The sequence below is a fragment of the Crinia signifera genome, chromosome 1 (assembly GCF_055691185.1).
Source record: "Crinia signifera chromosome 1, ASM5569118v1, whole genome shotgun sequence".
Lineage (NCBI taxonomy): Eukaryota > Metazoa > Chordata > Amphibia > Anura > Myobatrachidae > Crinia > Crinia signifera.
Window position 1 is genome coordinate 6,441,709 of NC_139217.1, and position 23,947 is coordinate 6,465,655.

Sequence of the window (23,947 nt, forward strand, 5' to 3'; positions counted from 1 at the left end):
ATTCCTGCCATTCTGCCAAGTTCCTGCCAAAGTTCCGGTACCTCTGCCAAAGTCCTGCACTCCCGCCACTTCTCATTATGTTTTGCACCCAGTCTGTAACCTGCATTGATTTTTGGTGAGCACTAAAGTCTGTCCCCGTTGTTTCCTGCATTGTTCCTATGTACCACATATTATTTATTAAACATCCTGCATTTCCCTGCCATCTGTTTGTTTTGTGGATGTTTGCTTGGAGCTCCAAGGATTAACCTTAACACTCCATTGTGCTCTCTGTATGGTTTTGGGGATGGTTTAACATATAAAGATACCCCCTTCCCCTTCTACCTAATCTATTTTTTCTAAACAGGCTATAAGCTTCTAAGTTATCCTCCCACTCATGGTATTCATTCCAAAAAGTTTTGGTAATACATATGAGATCAAAATCTTCCTCCAAAACTATGGTCTCTAGTTCCCCCATATTACCAGTTAAACTCCTAGCATTCAGATAAAGGCATTTCAGATCTTGTTTTTCCTTTGCCCTTGTCAGGTTACCAGTTACAGTTGCAGAAGGTTCCTGAAACAATAAATCAGTATCATGGACAATATATGTATTTGTCTGTGTGTCTCTCATACACCTTTCATATACCATGTTCCCTTCTTCCTCCCTTTCTTTTGCTTCCTCCACAATGTAGCTGTGTTTCCTCTCTATTCTATACTCATTTATTGGTTTAAGGTTTCTTACTATACCCTCCCCCCACCCGCCTAGTTTAAAATCTCCTCAAGCCTTCCCACCATTCTACCCACAAGCACCCCAACCCCTCCTCATTCAGGTGCAATCCATTAGGACAAAAGAGATGGCGCATGACTGAGAAGTCACCCAGTTTTCTAGGAACTGAATTCCCTCCCTCCTGCACCACCAATCTTTGAGCCACACATTAACCTCCCTAATCTCCCTCTGTCTCCCTGTGCAAGCTCGTGGCACAGGTAATATTTATAAGATTATTACCTTAGATGTTTTCACCCTAAGCTTATTGCCTAGATACCTAAAGTTTTTTTTTTTTTGAGGACATCCCATCTACCACTGACTTTGTCATTGGTGCCATCATGCACTAAGACAATCTTCACCAGTTCCTCCCAATAATCTGTCCACCTGGTCCATGATATGACAAGACAACAGACTGTATGCCTATCACGGTCCCGATAACTGATTGCCCTATCAACTTTCCTAATAATTGAATCCCTTACCACACTATCTGCCTTGGGACCTTCCTCTCTGAATTACCCTCCCTGCCAGTGTGGGTATTCCTCTGGTTGCTAGAGGAACCCTCCCCTGCCAGCTCCCCTAGATCCTCACTCCCAATCATAGTTTCTGCATCCATTTGGGGCGTATCTACTAGGGTTTGGTAGTTCAGAGCTTTCCTGCCGCTTCCTCCATCTGCTATTCCTCCTATACCATTACCCAGCTACCGATCCTCTCTTCCTAGCTTGACTCAACTTCCCTCCCCCCTGGGCTCTCTGTTCCTCTAATGCAGCGACGGTGAGCTGCAAACTCTGCTCATGGTTAGATATCGCCCTCAGTGTTGCAATAGTCAATATATTATAAATGTAACTTTTGAATTTCCTTTGAAATAAGACAAAACACATATTGTATTTACCATCATCATCCCAAGAGACCATGGGATGATGATGATGATGATGATGATGATGATGATAATTTAGTAATTTGTATTATATGTTTAATGTTACATTAACATGTTTGATAATAGCAGATTAGTTGTACAGTAAATCTAAGATAAAATAACATTAGTATAATTAGCATCGCCCTATGCTGTAACCATGATACCATTGGAACAGTTCTGAATGCATCTATGCTGATTTTATATAACCAAATATTATAATGCAACTTGGTTTAATTAAACAATATTCAGGTAATATAAAGCCACTGCAGTGTTCTACAGGACACTATGAAACATGTTATATTTTGGCCTTCTCCAGCATTATTTTTCTGGAGTTCAGTTCAGGCTTTATAAGCAGGATATACAGCTTTGGGAGAAATATACAGCCCAGAACCCCAGCACATGAGGCCAGTATGGCGAATATCTCCACAGCCACCGCATCTTTCCCTTTGGTGCTCAGATAGGCCGGGATCATTGTAACCCAGACACTGCAGAACACCAGCATGCTGAAGGTGATGTACTTGGCCTCATTAAAGCTGTCTGGTAATGTCCTGACCATGAAAGCCAGAACAAAGCTCACAGTGGCCAGGATCCCCATGTACCCCAACATAGAGTAAAACCCGATCACCGACCCCTCATTGCACTGAATGATGATCATTCCCTGGTAGGTGTGATGGTCATACTCCTGGTAGGGAGGAGACATAGACAGCCAGACGCCACAGATCAGAGCTTGGACAGAGGAGCACACAATGACCACATAATTAGACACTTTGTGAGTTACCCACTTCCTCCAGGGACTGCCAGGCTTGGTGGCTTTGAAAGCAAAGTAGACAGTGACAGTCTTGGCCAGTACAGAAGAGACAGCTGTGGAGAAGAAGATCCCAAATGATGTCTGTCTCATCCTGCAGGTTATATCCACCGGCCGGCCAAGGAACAAGAACACACAGAGGAAGCTCAGCAAGATGGAGACCAGGAGAATGATGCTCACAGCCCGGTTATTGGCTTTCACAATTGGGGTGTCCCAGTAATAAATAAAGTTTCCCAATATAAATAATGTTACGGCAGAGAAAGATAAAGCTGTTACTGAAGATATTAGCACCACAGTGTCCTGGTCATAGGAGAGGAAGTTGTACGTCTTAGGAACACATCTCACTCTTCTCTCATCCGACCACTTGTCCTCAGGACACCGATGGCAGATCTCACTGTCTTAAATGAAAACAAAGAAATGATTTGTTATCTGTACAGCGAATAACTTTAATAATGATCAATTTGTAAACATCCATAGTAAATCACACCCTAAAATATCCATCCATTTTTTATTTGTGTGCTGTGCCGCTATATAAAATAATTAATTCAGTAATTGCTTTATTCAGGTCATAAACCATGGGTCTTCAAACTGCGGCCCTCCAGATGTTGTGAAACTACATGTCCCAGCATGCATTGCCACATTTTTTTATAAGAGCATGCCAAAACTGTCAGGGCATGCTGGGACATGTAGTTCCACAACATCTGGAGGGCCAAAGTTTGAAGACCCATGTCATAAACCAATCCTCTTTGGTATCCCACTGGTACACTCTCTAAAGCCAATGTTAACATGAATGCTCCTGTTCTAGCAAGGTACAGTATGCAAAAGTATGAATAAATAGTATAGAAAATTAAATCAATGTTATATCTAGTTTCATAAAATAATATAAAGTGAAACACAAATAATGAAGGATGCCGTATTTATGAGGAAAAGTGGCAACATTTTTGTACAGATGTAGCGCTGCTCATCCATCGCTGGGGATCGCCAGACCTCCACCTCTGGCAAGCGGCGCTACATCTGACTGGGACACACGAGCGTCCCACACGCATGCGCGTCCCAGTTTCCTGTTGTTGGGGGGACTGGAACGCTGCCAGTCTCTGCTTCAGGGAAATGGGCAGGGTTAGGGGGGAGCGGGGATGTATGGGAACGCGGCGAGGTCCGGCGGTGAGGAAGGGTGGACCGGGGGGGGGGCGTTGTAAGGGGACGCACGCGCGTCTCCTTACGGCAGCTGGCGGGGGATGGCAGATTGCGAATCTTCCACCATCCCCTGCAAAGATGACAGCCACTCCATCTGTAAATTTGCAATTTTTGCAAAAGTGGCAAAATATTTTGGCTGGACTATATATAAATCTTAAGGTCTATCAATGAAAGCTAGTGGTCTAGTGAAAATGGTGCAATTTTGTCAAAGTGACCATGTAAAAATTTACAACTAATTCCTTTTTATGACAAATCTAGCCATCATGAGAGAAGTGGCAAAGACAAGCTTGTTCTCTAAAATATAAGCATACTATTCCTGTAAACCCTTAACATAATGACATACAGTATTAGTGAGTGATAGATAGGTCATACAAAAAGCCAAACCGAATTTTGGACTTTAACATTTGTCCTGTGGACTTCAATAAATCACTTCCATAAACCCCAACTAGAATGATAAGAATATTTTTGGAAGAGCTTGGAAATCATTACACAAGCCCATTATTTCCTTAAGACATGACTCATATAAAATAATGAAACTATAAATTTAACTATCATAATTCTCCACCAGGAACTGCTGTGATGAGTGTTGTTCAGATGATATTTTTTTGCATTACGATTTATAACAATACAAACATCACCTGATTATTAAACAATTCTGATTATTAATATTTAGAGGGTGCATCTGCATTATTTTTATATTCTGTGTGCAGCACTATAAGTCTAGGCATGGTAGCACCTCTCTATTTAGGTTGCACAGTCTAGGGCTCCCCTTATATATTCTATAGGGAGGAGAGGAAGTAATGGGAAAAGTGGAGGTTTGGAGAGTTGGTTGGTCTCATGGGATGGGTGGGCCATCTAGAAGCATCAACTTACAGGTCTGGAACTGTGGATGGTGGGACTAACCTTTATAATCTTCATTACCATGCAGATCAACCATTTGGTAACATAGGCCACCTGCTTAAATGTAATACAGATGTCACTCAGATGGAAGGATGTCTTCTTACTGTATTACAGGTTCAATAATTCATTATCTGTTGGGTTCAGACCGGGTCATTGCTGCTTATTTACAGGTATTGTTTGCAATGCTACTATCTATACTTTAAATTAAAGGCATCAAATACATTTTGGTTCTATAATCATGAGACAGAAGGTCCTAAAGGTCATTGTACCTTGTAATCCGTGTATTACTTTCATCTTATCATACATCTATCATGAATGCATTTAACATGACAAGTGTAACCTCAGCTACTCACATATGATGAATCTTCCCATGTATGACACATGCCTACCTGTAACATTGGACATCTCTCCCTCAGAACACGGGACACAGTCATAGCAACAGGCATGGACTCCTCCATTAGAGGCTTTTCTGTACCCAGGAGGACATCTGTTATTGCACCGAGATTTGGGGATCTTATACAGAGAGAAACAAGTACATCAGTAATATATATCTATATAATAAGTTGAAGAGTCTGTGTGCGTGTGTGTGTGTGTGCGTGTCCGTCGCATTGCGGACACACCGTGGCACTCAGAGACACCAAATACAGCAACAAGATACCTCTGGACCCGGTGGTGTGCACCTAGAAGCCGTTTTTGGGAAATTTCACTTAGAAATTTAAAAAACACCAAGTTGTAATTTACCTTCATTGATGTTCTGGGGAAAAGATCGATGATCTGGGAAACCGTTTGCAAAGGAACAACTCCCCACCTGATTTCATTGCTGTCATTGAGTATGAATGACACATTCTAACATTATGGTGAAGGCTTTAAACAATTAGGAAATAATTGAGGATATACATAGACCACACAACACACACACACACATACACATTGTACACGCACACACACACAGTACACCACATACGCACACATAGCACACAACACACACATTTATACGTAGAGCACCTCACACACTTACACATTGGACAGATACACACACACACACAACACACCACATGCAGTACAATACAAATCCATACACACTACAACACACACCCAAAAACAGTACAACAAACACACAGAACACACACACTTAAACATTGCCAGGATACGCAAAGCACACTACACACACATATATACGTAGCACACATCACAAACTTACACATTCGGCAGATACACACAATACAATACTCACAGTACAACACACACCCACATTCACTACAACACACACCCAAAAACAGTACAATACACAAAACACACACTTAAACATTGCACAGATACACACAGCACACTACACACACAGATTTATACATAGCACACCTTACGCACTTACACATAGGGCAGATACACACAACACACACACATAACATACCTCTAACAGCACAACACACACCCACATTCACCACACACACCCAAAAAACAGTACGACACACACAAAACACACACTTAAACATTGCACAGATACACAAAGACACAACATACACATACTGTATATACGTAGCACACCTCACACACTTACGCATTGGAAAGATATATACAATACAACACACACAACCACATACACTACAACACACACACAAAAACAGTACAACACACACAAACACACAGAACACATCAAAAATAATTTGCCGTTTATTTAACCGTCTGTACCGGCAAATAAAAACTGTACCTAATGTACCGTTTCTACTTTGTTCCCCATATCCGTCTCTCCAGTCCTCCAGCCTGTCACTGCGCTCCCCGGCCAGTTGCACTGAGAAATCTTTGTCCTGGCCAATGCACCCGTTGATCAATACAAAGTGGGTACACTGCACTCACCCTGTTAGTCAGTTGGATATCAGGCATTGCTCTGCCTTAAGGGTTTCCCAGACTCTTTTCATTCATAGATAATGTTTGGTCGATGGGCATGAGCGCTGCATGCATTTGTTTGAATGTTATGAGTGTAAGAAGTTGAAGAATAAGACTGAGATGAAGATTTGTCACATTATAGTGTACAATTTACTCAATAAATCGTGAAAAAAAAATATGTGTACATAGAAGTACAGTACAATCAAGAAATGAAAGTAGGATTAAAAAATAAATTCGGATTCAAACTGATAATTGTTTGGATGGCGGTGGGTTGCGAAACAAATCTATAGGTGGAGGGGGTATGGATATTGTGGGCATAATTGGTGTTTGGTACACCTACAGGGGGTCCCCAGTTGATGAGAAATTCTCACTACAGTATCACCGTAGGGGGATTTCCAATTGGGGTTCAGGTGGTCTTTTAGGGACCCCTTTACAATCCCGTTGGTCTCTTCTCCTGGAGCCTACGGTCTCCATCAGTGATTGACTATCATTAAGGGAGACTGTAAGCTCAAGGAGAAGAGACCTACAGGATTGTAAAGGGTCCCTAAAAGACCACCTGGACCCCAATTGGGAATCCCCCTATGGTGACACTGTGACCGTGACACTGTAGTGAAAATCCCATCAATTGAGGGCCCCCTGTAGGTGTAACAAACACCAATTATGCCCACAATATCCATACCCTCACCTATAGATTTGTTTCACAACCCACCCCATCCAAACAATTATCAGTTTGAATCAGAACTTATTTTTTAATCCTACTTTCATTTCTTGATTATACTTCTATGTACATTTACATTTTTTTCACGATTTATTGAGTAAATTGTACACTTTGTAACATGGCAATTCTTTTTCTCAGTCTTATTCTTCAACTTCTTAAACTCCAAACCTTATCAATGCATCCATTGATGATTGTGATGGCTGGATCAGTGGATTGACCCGGCGGGTGTAGGGAAGAATTTGGCCCATTGCACCCATTCCCAGTGGTGCAGATAGTGTGCGTCGCGTCATGACATCATGTGGCCAGGCCCGCGGACCTGCTCCCACACTCAGGGGCTGCCCCACTGTTTGGTAGAGATGCTCGGTGCATGTGCTTTACAGATCCCCAGACCTCAGAGACTGCTGCAGGCAGGTTCGGTGAGGTGAGTGGCAGTGGCAGGGAGCAGTGAATTTTTAATCAATTATGGCGCGGTAAGTAACGCCCACCCCGGATGCCACCCACTCAGCGCCTGTAATTACACACCCTAGAAACTGTACCATTGAAAGTATAGAAATTGAGGTGTGGACATGTCCCTTTCTGATTTTGTACCGATTTCTGACCCTCAGATGTTGGAGGATATGTCATACAGTAGGTGCTAAATCTCAGGGGTGGATGTGGAATTCATCAACACATACAAGTTTTCAACCCAGGAGCGTTGTGTTTCAAACACCACACCTGATTTCATTGCCATCATTAAGTATCAATGCAAACACATTCTAACATTATGGTGGAATCTATAACAAATTACAATCTTAGGTCTTTGTCACAGCATACTGTAAGATGACATTTTTCAGCAATTTTGGAAATAAAGAAACCCCAAGGTTTTCCCGGGCAACGCCGGGCGGGTCAGCTAGTATATATATATATATATATATATATATATATATATATATATAAAGATTATTTTTGCCCGGCACTCGCTGTTTGAATGTGTTGGTAACACCCGGTGCCCTCCTCAGTAGGATCTTACGACCTTGTAGATAGCGGGTACAGACAGGCGGCACTCTCAGGCTTTCTTAGTGATAAACGTGGTATTTTATTTCAAACACGATCCAACATGTTTCGGGTCTTGCCCGTCCCTCAGGGATCAACAGTGTAAGTACAAGTGCACATAGTTAAACATCTAGGCAGAACCCGCCCCCTAAGCAATCACACCCCACCTGGATAGTGCTTACCTGCGGCGTCTATCGCCAGGTCCAGCTCCCGCCGCCTCCACGTGCGTAGCTCCGCCGATGACATCACTCAGGGAGCCCAGTACCTCGTCTGGGAACTACCCGCCGCGTCATCAGCCGTTGCCCCGCCTCGTGAACCGCAGCTCACAGCCAAGCCTCGCTCTGGGCGCCGCAAGCAGCCGTCTCCATGGTGACACATCTAAAAAGTAAAACAAAGAAAATGATATTTAAAAACATGGTTAAGAGGCTTAATATAAGCCATTTAGGAGGCAGCAAACTGCCATATCACTTGTGCTAAACAATTCTAGGTGAAAAAAAAATACAGTGAGTGAAACATACAAACGCTGGAAATACATATTTACATAGGGAGTGCTAACATAGTTCATATTAAACAGTTCTAGATATGTTCCATATAAATTTATTTAATACCAAACTGTTTTCATTAAAAGCACTAAACCCATATGTAATAAATGACTCGACGGGTCACCGTTAGTTATGAACGAAAGCAAATCATGCAGGGCTTGGTGCATATCGCACTCTGTTCTTATATTAAACCATTACTTTAATACAATAATTATTTCAAATAAAGCTCTGCAACCCATGCTGTTCGTTCAACCCTCTCGGTGATAGGGTATCCAATATAAAAATCCATTTGGATTCTGCTTGTAGCAGTCTTCTGCTCCTATTGCCCCCTCTGACATTCTGGGGTATGTGATCAATGATTTGAAATCTGATGCTTGCTATGCTGTGCTTCATAAGGACGCAGTTCCTTTGCGACCGGTTGGTCACTGGTACCAGTACTAAGGGCATGATGGATAGCCGACCTGTGGTTTGCCATGCATTCTTTAAACTGGCATTCTGTCTTGCCCACAAAGTATAAGCCACATGGACAAGACAGAACATAAACCACGTACTTAGAGGAGCATGTCACTGAATGTTTAATGGGTATTTTATGAACCGTGTGTGGATGGTTAACAGTGCTCCCAACAAGCATGGCTCCACAGGTCGTGCACCCAATGCACCTGTAACATCCTTTGTGGCGAGTTAGAAAATGGCCCACTACTGGTTTCTTGGTTAACTCTGTCATATCTACCTTGACCAACACAAATTTAGTTGTAGCCAGGCGCAACTTCCTCAAAAAGATATTATAAACCACCATAAATTTGGACAGGGGTTTATTGAATTAAAAACAAGCAAACAAATAGATTTTATACAATATACAAACAAATTCTTGTGGACATCGGACTTGGATCGACAATTTTCATATATTCGAGGATAGGTATACAAGTTTATCTCACCATCAACCGATGCTGCGGTGGGCTTTTACTTCAGGTGAAGTCTCTGCGGCACCACCGCAGGAGGCTTGGTTCTTTGGTGGGTTCCTCAAATCAGGTGCAAGTGCAATAAAGTGCAGGTGCAAGGAAGGTGCGATCCCAATAAAGTGTCCAAGTGTCCAGGTAAAGTGCAAAAAAGCAAATATTGCACTGGGTAGAATCAAATATTGTGTCCTTAAAAGCAGGGTCAGCAACGCGTTTCGGAGACACGCCTGTCTCCTTTTTCAAGCTGGGTATGGACACATATTGATTATACAGCCTATTTATACCTACTTCTTAATTTGCCCTCCAATGAGAGATCCGCGATTTTCGCGGGCCGGAAGTGCCGTGCGTTCCACACGGCACTTCCGGTTTGCGTTCCACCCAGCCTGATGTGGTTTAAGGCATCAGGGAGTGGATTCTGATATTACTTCCGCAACTTGCGCTTACCGGAAGTGCCGTGCATTCCACACGGCACTTCCGGTTTGCATCCACTCGCTAGACATGAGATTCATGAGCCGGAGGCAGCTTATAGATGTTAATACACAATTTTTACACATTTTCTTATTCTTTCTTTGCTATTTCCATCAGCATCTTTTTCTTTTCTGTGTTTTGTATTCGGTGGGGGCGTCTTGGAGATTAACTTCTTTTCTTTCATCTCCGTCCGCCATTTTTCTTAAGGGCAAATTTAAGGGCACATGACAGGAATACTTCTCTTTCCGAGGTGGCTCTCCTCATATTACCGGTCTGTGCAGTACTTCATTCCTGCATTGTTCATCCCTAATTACCGGGAGAGCCAACCTCATTGCTTCATTATTCCTTTTTCCAGCCATCGTAGGTACATTTAAGAGATATAATAAATAAAACAATATTAGACATAAAATCTCTTAAAATAATTACATTAAAATGCTACTATAAAAAGATTACCATAAAACGATAAAAGAAGGATAAAAACACTGACAGTAATTTATTCTAAAAACCACTTCAATTCAAAATCAGCATTAAGACCATTTGGGCACAAGGTATCTAAAGTAAAAATCCATTTCATCTCATTTTTAGCTAGTCTGATCTCGAGATCCCTGGTCTTCCAATTACAAGTCACTTGTATTCCCAGGAATCTCTTAATTGCTCCTTCACATTTATTATGTTGTTTAGTGAAGTGATCAGACAATGGATGAGTCATGCATCCTTTTCTTATATTATATACATGCTCGGCCAATCTTAATTTTAGGTTTCTTTTGGTTTTTCCTATATAAATCATGTTGCACTCACATTCGAGCATGTAAATTACATTCCTAGAAATTGGGGGAAGTGATAGAAACAAAGGATTCCACCGTTGTGGGTCATGTCTCATGTGCAAAACTACTAACAAAAATGGCTATGAGAAAAAGACCACTTCATTTGAAATCAATGGCAAAAGGCACAAAGTCAACCAGTTTATTAGATGCCATTCTAGGAATGTAATTTACATGCTCGAATGTGAGTGCAACATGATTTATATAGGAAAAACCACAAGAAACCTAAAATTAAGATTGGCCGAGCATGTATATAATATAAGAAAAGGATGCATGACTCATCCATTGTCTGATCACTTCACTAAACAACATAACAAATGTGAAGGAGCAATCAAGAGATTCCTGGGAATACAAGTGACTTGTAATTGGAAGACCAGGGATCTCGAGATCAGACTAGCTAAAAATGAGATGAAATGGATTTTTACTTTAGATACCTTGTGCCCAAATGGTCTTAATGCTGATTTTGAATTGAAGTGGTTTTTAGAATAAATTACTGTCAGTGTTTTTATCCTTCTTTTATCGTTTTATGGTAATCTTTTTATAGTAGCATTTTAATGTAATTATTTTAAGAGATTTTATGTCTAATATTGTTTTATTTATTATATCTCTTATATGTACCTACGATGGCTGGAAAAAGGAATAATGAAGCAATGAGGTTGGCTCTCCCGGTAATTAGGGATGAACAATGCAGGAATGAAGTACTGCACAGACCGGTAATATGAGGAGAGCCACCTCGGAAAGAGAAGTATTCCTGTCATGTGCCCTTAAATTTGCCCTTAAGAAAAATGGCGGACGGAGATGAAAGAAAAGAAGTTAATCTCCAAGACGCCCCCACCGAATACAAAACACAGAAAAGAAAAAGATGCTGATGGAAATAGCAAAGAAAGAATAAGAAAATGTGTAAAAATTGTGTATTAACATCTATAAGCTGCCTCCGGCTCATGAATCTCCTGTGTAGCGAGTGGGATGCAAACCGGAAATGCCGTGTGGAATGCACGGCACTTCCGGTAAGCGCAAGTTGCGGAAGTAATATCAGAATCCACTCCCTGATGCCTTACACCGCATCAGGCTGGGTGGAATGCAAACCGGAAGTGCTGTGTGGAACGCACGGCACTTCTGGCCCGCGAAAATCGCGGATCTCTCATTGGAGGGCAAATTAAGAAGTAGGTATAAATAGGCTGTATAATCAATATGTGTCCATACCCAGCTTGAAAAAGGAGACCGGCGTGTCTCCGAAACGCGTTGCTGACCCTGCTTTTAAGGACACAATATTTGATTCTACCCAGTGCAATATTTGCTTTTTTGCACTTTACCTGGACACTTGGACACTTTATTGGGATCGCACCTTCCTTGCACCTGTACTTTATTGCACTTGCACCTGATTTGAGGATCTCATCCAAAGAACCAAGCCTTCTGCGGTGGTGCCGCAGAGACTTCGCCTGAAGGTGGACTTCGCCCACCGCAGCATCGGTTGATGGTGAGATAAACTTGTATACCTATCCTCGAATATATGAAAATTGTCGATCCAAGTCCGATGTCCACAAGAATTTGTTTGTATATTGTATAAAATCTATTTGTTTGCTTGTTTTTAATTCAATAAACCCCTGTCCAAATTTATGGTGGTTTATAATATCTTTTTTGAGGAAGTTGCGCCTGGCTACAACTAAATTTGTGTTTTTCTAGTGTACCTAGGAGGTGGTGTACCTTCTTTCCTGTTGTAGTAGGCTGCACTCCCTCAAATTTATTGCGCTAATTCTTCCACATATCCTGTGCATATCGACATCTACCTTGACCAGCATGTCAGCAAGGTTCCTGCCCCTCCTATATGCTGGCATAATTTTTTTATTATGCAAGCTCTTCAATTCCCTGTCAGAGGAGGCTATTGGCCAGAGAGATTTCACTTTTTTAGTGTGAAACTCACTATTGGCTGCATGCTGTGTTACCCACGAATTGCGGGAGGGGTGGGCGCGGGGGTTGCAGCGAATCGCGGGAGGGGGGGTCGCGGGGCCGGGGGGTTTGCCGCGAATCACGGGAGGAGGGGGGGTCAGGGGGGGTGCCGCGAATGACGGGAGGGTCGCGGGGGGTGCAGGGGGGGATGGGCGTGGGGGGTTGCAGCGGATCGCAGAAGGGGGGACGCGGGGGCGAGTTGCTGCGAATCGCGGGAGGAGGGGGGTCGCGGGGGGTGGAGTGCCCCGAATTGAGGTAGGGGGGGTTCGCGGCGGCAGGGGAGCGCGCACATCATGGGAGGGGCCCCGCGAATCGCGGGAGGGGGGCGGCGGGGGGCGCTCACCTGGTGTGTCTGGTGAGTAGCTTTGTCTTTGCTGGGTAACATGGGGAGGCAGAGGGTGTCTGGCACTGTGCATACCTCCCAACATGACCCATGCCAGGAGGGACACAATGCTCTGCCGCTGGACTTTCTTCCTAATGTATGATTACCTCCATCTGTGTTGAACAGGTTAATTGATAGGAAATGTGCTTTAACACAGGTGATGGCAATCATACTTTAAAAGGAAAGTGCAGGAGCAGAGCAATGTGTCCCTCCTATGAGTGTGGGCTCACTGGGCTGGTTCTCTGTCATGTGAGTCAGAGGCTCCACCCAGCGTTAGAGGGTCAGACACACTTTGAGTGACAGATGTAGCCAAATATATAAGATATAGATATAGATATTGTTGGGGTTGTGCACCGCGGTAGCTGATGACTGAATAAAAAGGAGGGTGCTGGCTTATTGGACCTGTCCGTGGATACTTTTTATCTGCTAATACATTTTTAACGTTGGTTAATACACTATGAAGCACCTTTTCTCTAGAAAATAGTGCCATAAACAAAAACGAATTAGATTTTTTACACTCACCTTATCCTGTCATCCCCATCTTCTATCACCTCCCCAAAATCCTCAAAACATTGCATGATCCACCTGGGAGACCTATTATTTCTGGGATTGGGGGTTTATCATCTAATTTATCACAGTTTGTAGATAGTTTTTTACAGCCACATGCCTCTTCCCTGAAATCACATATACGGGATTCCACTGGGTTTATCCAGATGGTTGAAGGCCTCCAGTGGGAGCCTGGATATCAGTTCGTTACCTGCGATGTCCAGGCCCTGTACATCAACATTCCACACCAAAAAGGTGTGGAGGTGGTCTCGGGCTATCTACTTACAGATGAGGATATTTCAGGGGAGAGGCGTAAATTTGTCTTGGACTCTATCAGATTTATTTTAACTCACAATTATTTTTTGTTTGATCACAATTTTTATTTACAGGTCCTCGGTACAGCGATGGGGACCAGGTTTGCGCCTAGCTTCGCAAATTTATATATGGGTGCGTTTGAACACAAATTGGTTTGGGAAGGAAGCTATGCGTCGAACCTGGTCCTATATGGTCGCTATATCGACAACCTGTTTTTCATCTGGCACGGAGACACTTTATCCATCACAAATTTTGTTGAATATTTAAACACTAATGATTTTGGTTTATCCTTCACCTGCACGCATCACCCGACACAGATTAATTTTTTGGATATTATGGTGGAGGTGATAGACGGAAGAGTGGCAGTTTCCAGCTATAAAAAACCGGTAGATGTGTGTAGTTTTATTCCTTATTCTAGCAATCATAAAAAAAGCTGACTCAATAATGTACCGAGAAGCCAGCTTCATAGGATTCGAAGGAATTGCACTTCGAATACCCAATTTAAAGAACAAGCAAATAATTTACTAGAAGAATTTAAAAGTCGGGGTTATCCACAAAAAGTGCTGGAGGAAGCCACTAATTATGCAGAAAACCTTAATAGAGAAGATATACTTAAGAAAAACAAAGCTGAACTTGATAAAAGATCACAAAAAAACAGCTTTGAAAATAAGACTCCCTTTTTTGTGTCTACACACAACATAGCTGCTGGCAAAATTACATCTATTATCAAACGAAACTACAAACTCCTCAGTACCGACCCAATAATTAAAAGCAATCTGGATACACAACCTCCTATAATCTTTAAAAAGGCCCGAAACCTTAAAAACATTCTGGCCCCAAGTCAGCTCGAAGATAAAAAGCAGAATGGGAGAAATCTAACACAAAGAACCTTGATTGGTCCAGAAGTACGGGGTTTCTTCAGGTGTAACCATACGAGATGCATCACCTGTGAGTATGTTAGCAACAAAAAACAGGTGGTAGAGGCATCAACTTCAGGCAAGAAATTTGAGTTAGAGACGTTTATCAACTGTGCCACACAATACGTGGTTTATCTTTTAATATGCCCATGTCACATGTATTATGTTGGACGCACCACGCGACAACTTAAAAACAGAGTGACAGAACACTGTAGGAACATTCTGAATAGATGTACCAATCACAGCATCCAAGGCACTACTCTGAAGTGCACAATAGTGATCCTAAAGGGATGCTGGTGATAGGATTAGAGCATATTAAAATAACAAGCCAGGGCGGGGATCGTTTCAGGACTCTGTGCAGGCAGGAGGCAGCATGGATCCTGAAACTACAGTCCCTTAAACCCCAAGGCCTGAATGAAAACATCGATTTAGAGTTCATTTAGAGTCAACATCCACCATTCGGCACACCTTCAAAAAAATCTTGGGTCCCCTCCTTTGAAGCGCATCCTCTGAAACTTTCTTTCATGTTTTTACTCCTAGTTTATCCCGTACAGCTTCCCCCTCCCGTGTCCACCCGCTCACTGAATTTACACAAAATTATTATTATTATATATATATATATATATATATATATATATATATATATATATATATATATATATATATATATATATATATATACTGTATATATATTGAAATAGACAACAATTTTTTGCTGTCCCGTCCATCTCCCTCCCCATCGATACGCGCGCATGTATGTGAGTGTGTATGATATGCACACACACATGTATGGGCGTAGCAATTGAGATATTAGAAGATCAGATATCTGCACATATCACTTTAATATATTAGCAATTGGATCTCTCTCCCCTTATTTATGTAATGTGAAACTTGCACATCTATAGCTTTCTCTGCTTCATCTGTTTATCTGTCTATATTATATGTATGTTTAGTTGTATTATATTACTTGTCCACCTTTGATTCTGACAGATTACTTTGTAACAACCAGACTCTATTCACTGTGTCTGATATTCCCTGAACAAGATTGATCTATTTATCTTAAGAACAGTTTGGGGAATGTCGGATGCTGAATTAATTAGTCACTGTTAAGGGTGTATTTAACTATAATGAAACAAACCAGCTAATATATAATGCTAATAACTAATGACCCTCAATGTGATGAACAGTGACTGAATAACGTATAGCAAAGTGGGTCCCCTTTAGGGAAGAAATGTCCCTGAATATTTGTGTACATGCAATCCGTCGACATTATAAAATGTAGATGGACTGCAAACACAAGAAATATTGATACACTTGGTTTTATACATGTATGTACATCTATATATTTAGATAGGGGAATTACCACAATGAACTGTCCGCAACAGCCAAAGAAGAAAAAGCCTATATAGTGGCTTATGCATGAAGTACTAATTATCTGTTTTTCTAAACATTGGGTTATTGATTTTTATATGCATATTTTTTATATTCTATTACATATATTTTTTTCTATTATATATAATTTTTCTATTAATTATATTTAAAGAAATTGCATACTCGATGTATTGTCACATCTACAAGTCCACCAGCATTGAAAAATTGTACTTGCTATTAAAGGATACAAAATTCTTTCCACAAGAAACAACAGTGGAATCAACTAATGAATTAGCCCAAAACTTGAGACCATATAAGTAATTGTGCAACCTCCATCTGAGAGTGAGAACTTTGTATTCCTAATGGGAGAAACACAGTCTGAGAAATCACACAGGTGATCATGTAATGAGAGACACCTGAGCTTAACAAAGAGACCAGTATTTAAACAGACCAGAGAGGATACACCTCACACTTGGTTGACAAAGCCGCCCAGTGCGCGGCGAAACGCGTTCCAGCAAAATCCAGGAAGGACGCTCTCTTCACTACAATACCCGCCAGACGCTGAGCCGACTACTTACACTCCCTCCAAGCCGCAAACTACATCATCACCCACGGATGCTGTGGCAGAGCGCCGTGCGAGTCTCCAAGCGGAGAAGGCTGCAGGAGGAAACGGCAATCGTCACATACCAATTACCGGCTGAACGGCGATATCAATTCCTAAGCTGAGCGGAGGATAGAGAGAGCGGGCGCTGCGGTGCTGACCTTTCCATTCAGCGCAAGTCTGAAAAAACACCAGCAGACAACCACTGGTAAGAGCTTGAAAGGGGACAGGACGGACACTGTTTAACCACGTAACAACTAAAAAACAGAAGTCCTTGCTCCCACTCTTGCTTCAACTATACCGTTGTTATTCCAAGCTATTTCTGCAACTTCACTTAGTGTGCACACTAGCCATCCATACTCTAAATTGGTCTCAGTCAAACAACTGGACACTTAAGCCTTATATAAGGAACTGTACCCCATATATTTGCATATATCCACCTGCCAGACCCTACCAAAGGGCAAAGAAGAAATTCACACTGGTGGAACAAGCTGAGCAATTATTTGCACCATAATTAGTTGGGTGTGCCGATATTCATTAATTGCTTAGCTCATTTTTTAATTTACTATTTATTCTGCAATTCTTTTCATTTATTATTTGTTCTTTTTCAGTATTTTTAATATGTGTTTTTCATGCTTCATTGTTTATTAATTGTGTGTTACTTTTAAACATTGTGTGTTAAATAAAACTTTTTTCATCCTGATACCCAAGAGCGCCCCACATCTTTGTTTGTGCCTTTTCTCTGCCTCCTTCTAGATCTTACTCTCTGTGGATTCCAGAGACAATTCCTTAGAGAAAAGCAGCTGCAAGTCTTCTCTTTGGACTTTGGTGCTAATAAACCCTATGTTGCCCTACAAGGGTTGTCTTATTGGGGAAATCTGTGATTGACATTTTGCTCTAAGGTTTTTGTCTATTTCTATAAGGGCCCGGATAGCAACCCAGAAGTGACCGACGAGGATACCTGGAAGTCCTCCCTGTGGCTTGCTTCCGGACGCTGAGCCAGCCCCGCAAGCTGCATTGGTGTGTACAGCACATTTAAGGTGAGCACTTGCATTGTGTATTTTGTCTTTGTACTATGTATGCTGCCTGATGAAGGATAATTAAATCCGAAAGCTTGCAAAAGATGGCGTTCCTGTGATTATTATGCTGCTAAAACCGATGGGTGCCCCCTAGATGGACTGGTCTGTATTAAATTGTTGGGGTTGTGCACCACGGTAGCTGATGACTGAATAATAAGGAGGGTGCTGGCTTATTGGACTTCTATATATAAATCCAAGAGACCGGCACAATCCACGGCGCAATGCTGTGTGATAGTGGCTGGGTGCCTGCACAAGATGATAGATACATGATATATCTTACCTTACACAAGACACTGCAAAAACTCTGATCCATGCTCTCATCATCTCACGCATTGATTATTGCAATAGTCTCCTTATTGGCCTTCCCCAATACAGACTCTCACCACTACAGTCCATCATGAATGCAGCTGCGGGGCTAATCTTCCTAGCCAGATGTTCATCGTCTGCAATGCTACTCTGTCAGTCACTTCATTGGTTACCTGTATTCTAACGTATTCAATACAAAAGTATTTTACTTACACATAAAGCCATAAACCAAACTACACCAACATACATATCCTCTCTTATCTCAAAATATCATCCAACACGACCTCTACGCTCCTCCCAAGATCTGCGTCTCTCATCCACACTCATTACCCGCTCCCATTCCCGACTGCAGGACTTTCTACGGGCTGCACCCACTCTGTGGAATGCCCTCCCAAGCACAAAAAGACTCTCCTCCAGTCTCCAAACCTATAAGCGTTCCCTGAAGACTCATCTCTTCAGGCAAGCTTATCAAATTCCAGAACCAGTCATAGAACCTTGCATTCTGGTGGAATCGATGCAATAAAGAATACAGTATCTATCCTTATGTATCAATGCCTATTTCCCTATAGATTGTAAGCTTGCGAGCAGGGCCCTCCTACATTTTGACTGTCTGTAAATACTGTCCCCTTTGTAAAGCGCAACAGAATATGCTGCGCTATATAAGAAACTGTTAATAAATGAATAATAAATAAATACATACGGGGGTAAGAGCGGCACTCGCAGCTGAATAAAACACCAGGTAAACTTTTGTTAAGAGCGATGTTTCAACGTCCTTTATCGGACATTTTCTTCAGGCTAATGAAAACAAGATCTTACCGTAGCTTTATACACCACCGTGCTCAAACGTCTCCCGCCGTCCAGCTGATCGGCGCAACAGGAGTGACGTCATATGAGTGCTACCATCACCAAGGTTACACATAACAACAAAGTGCAATTCATATTAAACAAATAGCACAATCGACAGGACAAGTAGGAAAACACTGACTATTAAACTTGGCAATGAATACAATAAAATAAGTTAATAGGTATGATCAAAACTCTGTATGAAAATACTAAGATTATGCACTAAGCTGGACAGGTAGTACGCAGGACGGTAACAAAGTAATAAATGCATAAATAAAGCAATGATCATCATACACATGAGCAGAATATAGCACTTAATGATAATTATACAAATATATGCAAACAAATTATCCAGTAAGCAATAAATGTAGGCATCAATATTATTTTCTGGTGAGACAACTCATTTAGAACTCGTAGTGCCAAAGTATCAAGACGGTGTATCCACTGCGTCTCACATTTTAGAAGTTGCAAGCTACGATTACCACCCCTCAAATTGAGGGGAATGTGGTCTATCATACAATATCTCAGAGAGGGCAAAGTATGTTGTCTAGACACAAAATGTTTAGGTACAGGCAGGATGCATTTGCCACCTGCGAGTGCTGCCCGGATGGTAGAGCGGTGGGTGGTGATGCGCTCCTTGAAACTCCTCTCTGTCTTGCCAATATATGACAAGTCGCAGGGGCAAATGAGATGGTAGACCACGAATTTACTTTGACAGGATAACGTATGCCTAATGCTGTATTTGGTGCCACGATGCGGGTGGTAGAAGGTATTGCCTGGTATCATACATGTACAAACCGTGCAGGTGCATCGAATACACCCCCGGGGTGAAGGTTTTTCAGGCAGGTTAAATCCTGTAATGTCCATTTTGACCAAAATATCACGAATATTAGGGCCTCTCTGATAGCATGCCATCAGCCTAGTATCAGGAATATTGACGTTACGGTCAGTTTTGACTATAGGCCACGATTTTTTAGAAATTTTGTTTATCACCAGACTTTCTTTGGTATATGTGGTAACCCACGGGATGATACTTATGGGGGGCGGTGCTGCCTTGGGGGCCAGGAGTTGTTCTCGAGAAATAGCAGCAACCCTGTCTTTAGCTGAAAGTAAACTCTGAAGTTTATAGCCCCGTACCAAGAATTTTTGTATAAGTATATCAATTTGTAGCTCAGCCTCACATGGGTCAGAAATGATGCATTTAACATGCACCATTTGGGAATATGGCAGGCCTTTTGATTAAACTAGCTGGGTGGCAGCTTGAACCATGTAACAGGTTGTTCCTGTCAATATCTTTCTGAAACAGGGATGTAGATATTATACCATTCACCAAAGATAATGTGACATCCAAGAAGTTTATTGAGTGCTAACTATAAGAGATAGTTAATTTAACTGGACTCGTGCTGGCATTATGAGAATCAATGTAAGAGATAAGATCTGCTATGGGTCCAGACCAAATGACCAATAGGTCATCAATAAATCTGCAATAGAGGAGAATTCTGGCTGCTACCGAAGGCACAAGAAAAAATAGGATCTTCTCTATGTAAAACATGTAAATATTGGCGTATGCCGGAGCGGCGTTCGAACCCATTGAGTCAGCCATTGAGCTGCAGCCAGAATTTTCCATCATGTAAGAAAGAATTCTTGAACAAAACAAACTTCAATAAAGATATTACAAATTCAATATCATATTTATATATATGGAACAAGAAAATAGTTTTTTGTTTGCACTACGAATACATATATATATATATATATATATATATATATATATATATATATATATATATATATATATATATTTATATATAGGTAATAAGATATAGAGAGCGCTGAATTATATTCCACCACCTGGTTCACATGTGATTATACACAGCGTCAAATAAAGTGTACAGCTTTAGATTAAACAGCAATCTTTTATAAAAAATTCATTTTCTTAAAATTTTATAGAAGCATTCGTTCCTTCAAGATGCCAAAAACAACCCAACGCGTTTCGCCTTTTACAGAGGCTTCATCAGAGTTTTTTTTATAAAAGAGGTGTACACGGAACGAACAGTACCAGTATACAATCAATCACTGCTGGGAGTGATGACTTTAAGTACAACTTCCCACACTAATGGTTAAGAAGGTCCGGTGGCATAAGCCCAGGAAATGTATCTTTAAATCTTCTGCAATAAGTGTATCGCGAATGGCAGAAGGCCATATGTATAAAAGGACCTATTACACAATTTAGTGGAAGGGTCTTAGTGTTTGTAGAGATTCGATGATGTCGGGATAACAGGTGCAAATACCTTGAGGTGACTTCTACCCAGCAAGACTTCCACCAGACTGATATTATATATATATATATATATATATATATATGTACAGAGTGCTAGTACGCACAACGCTGCTGGAGTCCAGAATGGTGTCCGTGCCCGGTATTTGAGGCCTTATAGAGTTACCTTCCAAAAGCAGAAAGATGAATTCCTATTTAAGGAAGAACCAGCACAGGACCAGAAGCTTTGCTTTAGACTTTTACGTAAGCAACATCAAGTTTCCATAGACATGTCCGGCAATCACAGTGAGGTAACATTAGACAGCAATTAGGACCATTGAAGTCCAACACCCTGAGGCAAAACAATTCTTACTGTATACAGCTGTCCAAACTGTGGCCGCAGTCAGCTGAAGGTCCCCTGACGGATCGTTTCGGTGCCTTGTGCACCTTTCTGAAAGGGAAAAAGATCTGACACTGATGTCTAAAACTGCGGTGCTTAAAAAGAGAAAATTGATCACTCACCCGTGTTTCCACCTGGTCCACTCATCAACTCTCCCGCGAGTAAACAGTTTCCGGCTTCCCGGATCGACGTCAGACGCCGGCGTCCACGCCCGCCAATGACGTCAGTCGCTGGTCCCCGTCCATCTGCATACTACAGCGGGGAGTACACGAGGGTTCCTAGGTGCAAGAGTGATACGTCACTTCCGTTACTATGGTAACGCGCGTACACAAACTTGTGTTGTTTTCGAGATTCATTCAAACTAACAAATCCATTCCCGCTGAAAAGCGCTACCAAGCTTCCTAAATTAATCACTACATACACTGCAGCATGTGGGGCACCAAATCGAAGATAACATAAGAAAAATACACAACTAACATAATATACAAAATTACATCAATAAGCATGAAAAATAACATAAAATATATGAAAAATATGAAAAATATTTTTGAAAGAATTGTACTTTACCATGGGTCAATAGTTACACTATTTAGTAGCAAAAATTACCAGTAGAAAGGTTCTCCTACTCTATAGGAACGGTACAAATGAGAACATGCAGTCCAGCTCATATATCCAGAAACACTCTCTCTGTAATAATTTACCATGTCGGTCTCCTCCTCTCCTCATAGGTGTTACATGCTCCAGTGGCATAAATGTAAATTCACTGATGTGATGTCCACATTTTATGAAGTGTTTAGCCACTGGTGGGGTACCAGGTTCCATCTTTATCCCTGCTTTTTTGATGGAGCTCTGGTGCATGGAAATTCTTTCTTTAAGCATGCGTATTGTTTTTCCAACATATATTTGCTTGCAAGGGCACATAATCATGTAGACCACAAAACGTGTCTCACAGTTCATCCTTGGTTTTTAACTTATATGTTTTGCCTGTTCTAGGGTGTACAAAGCTGTCTGTTATTTTAATGAAATTACAATTTGAACATCCCGTGCATCGAAAGGATCCCACAGTCTTGCTCAGCCAATTTTGTTTAGGTCCTATTCTAGGACTCACATCTGTGTACAGCATCCTCTGTTTAAGGTTTCTACTCCGTTTGTAGCAGAATAGTGGCATAGAGCTACAACTGGCCCCCAGAACTGGTTCTGTTTGGATGATGTGCCAGTGCTTTGTGATTGCCCTGCGAATTTCCTTTGAAGCAATAGAATATGTGCTAGAAAATACAATTTTGGAGTATGTACTTTTCTTTGTGCTGGGTGACAGGAGATCCTGTCTTTTCAGGTTCATGGCACGTTTCTTGGCATTAGCCAGATCCTTACTCATATAACCCCTTGACTCGAAGTCCTGGCACATTTTATCCAGTGTCTCCTCAAGTTTATCCGGGTCTGAGGTGTTTCGTACAGCTCTTATTAGCTGGGAGAAGGGCAACCCATTTTTAAGTGGTTGCGAATGAAAGCTCTCCGCCAACAGGAGAGTGTTTCTGTCCGTTGGTTTTTTGAAGAGCGTTGTGGCAACGCAATTCTCTCTTATATGTACCATCACATCTAGGTAATCAATTCTACTGGAACTGGAATTCAAAGTGAATCTAATAGACCCAGGCAGTACATTCAAATAATCAACAAATTCATGTAACAAAGTCAAGAGCCTGTCCACACCATGAAAATATCATCGATGTATCGCAGATACATCGATATATAATCCTGAAATTTGTTGTTGGCCCGTATTTTGGACGTCTCATAGTCATACATAAATATATTTGCGTACGACGGGGCCATATTTGACCCCAACGCCGTCCCTTTCCGTTGGCAGAAAAACATGTTGTATGTGTATGTGTTATGTGTAGTCACATAAGTCCTGAACCACAATGGACCCCCCTTGTCCGAAGCACGGATCACAATGTCCTCACGTCTCCCAAGGTTTTTCAGAGCCCTCCACTCTGATTGGCTCTACGTCTTC

General features: G+C 41.6%; 1 protein-coding gene across 1 annotated transcript; it reads right to left on the reverse strand.

The window, feature by feature from the left end:
* Nucleotides 1-1,950: 1,950 nt before the first annotated feature.
* Nucleotides 1,951-22,818, reverse strand: LOC146005546 (vomeronasal type-2 receptor 26-like). Its single transcript, XM_083147713.1, has 2 exons — nucleotides 22,641-22,818; nucleotides 1,951-2,858 (listed from the first exon to the last, which is right to left on the reverse strand). Exons 1-2 carry the CDS (start codon nucleotides 22,816-22,818, stop codon nucleotides 1,951-1,953), a joined length of 1,086 nt encoding a protein of 361 aa, XP_083003839.1.
* Nucleotides 22,819-23,947: the final 1,129 nt, after the last annotated feature.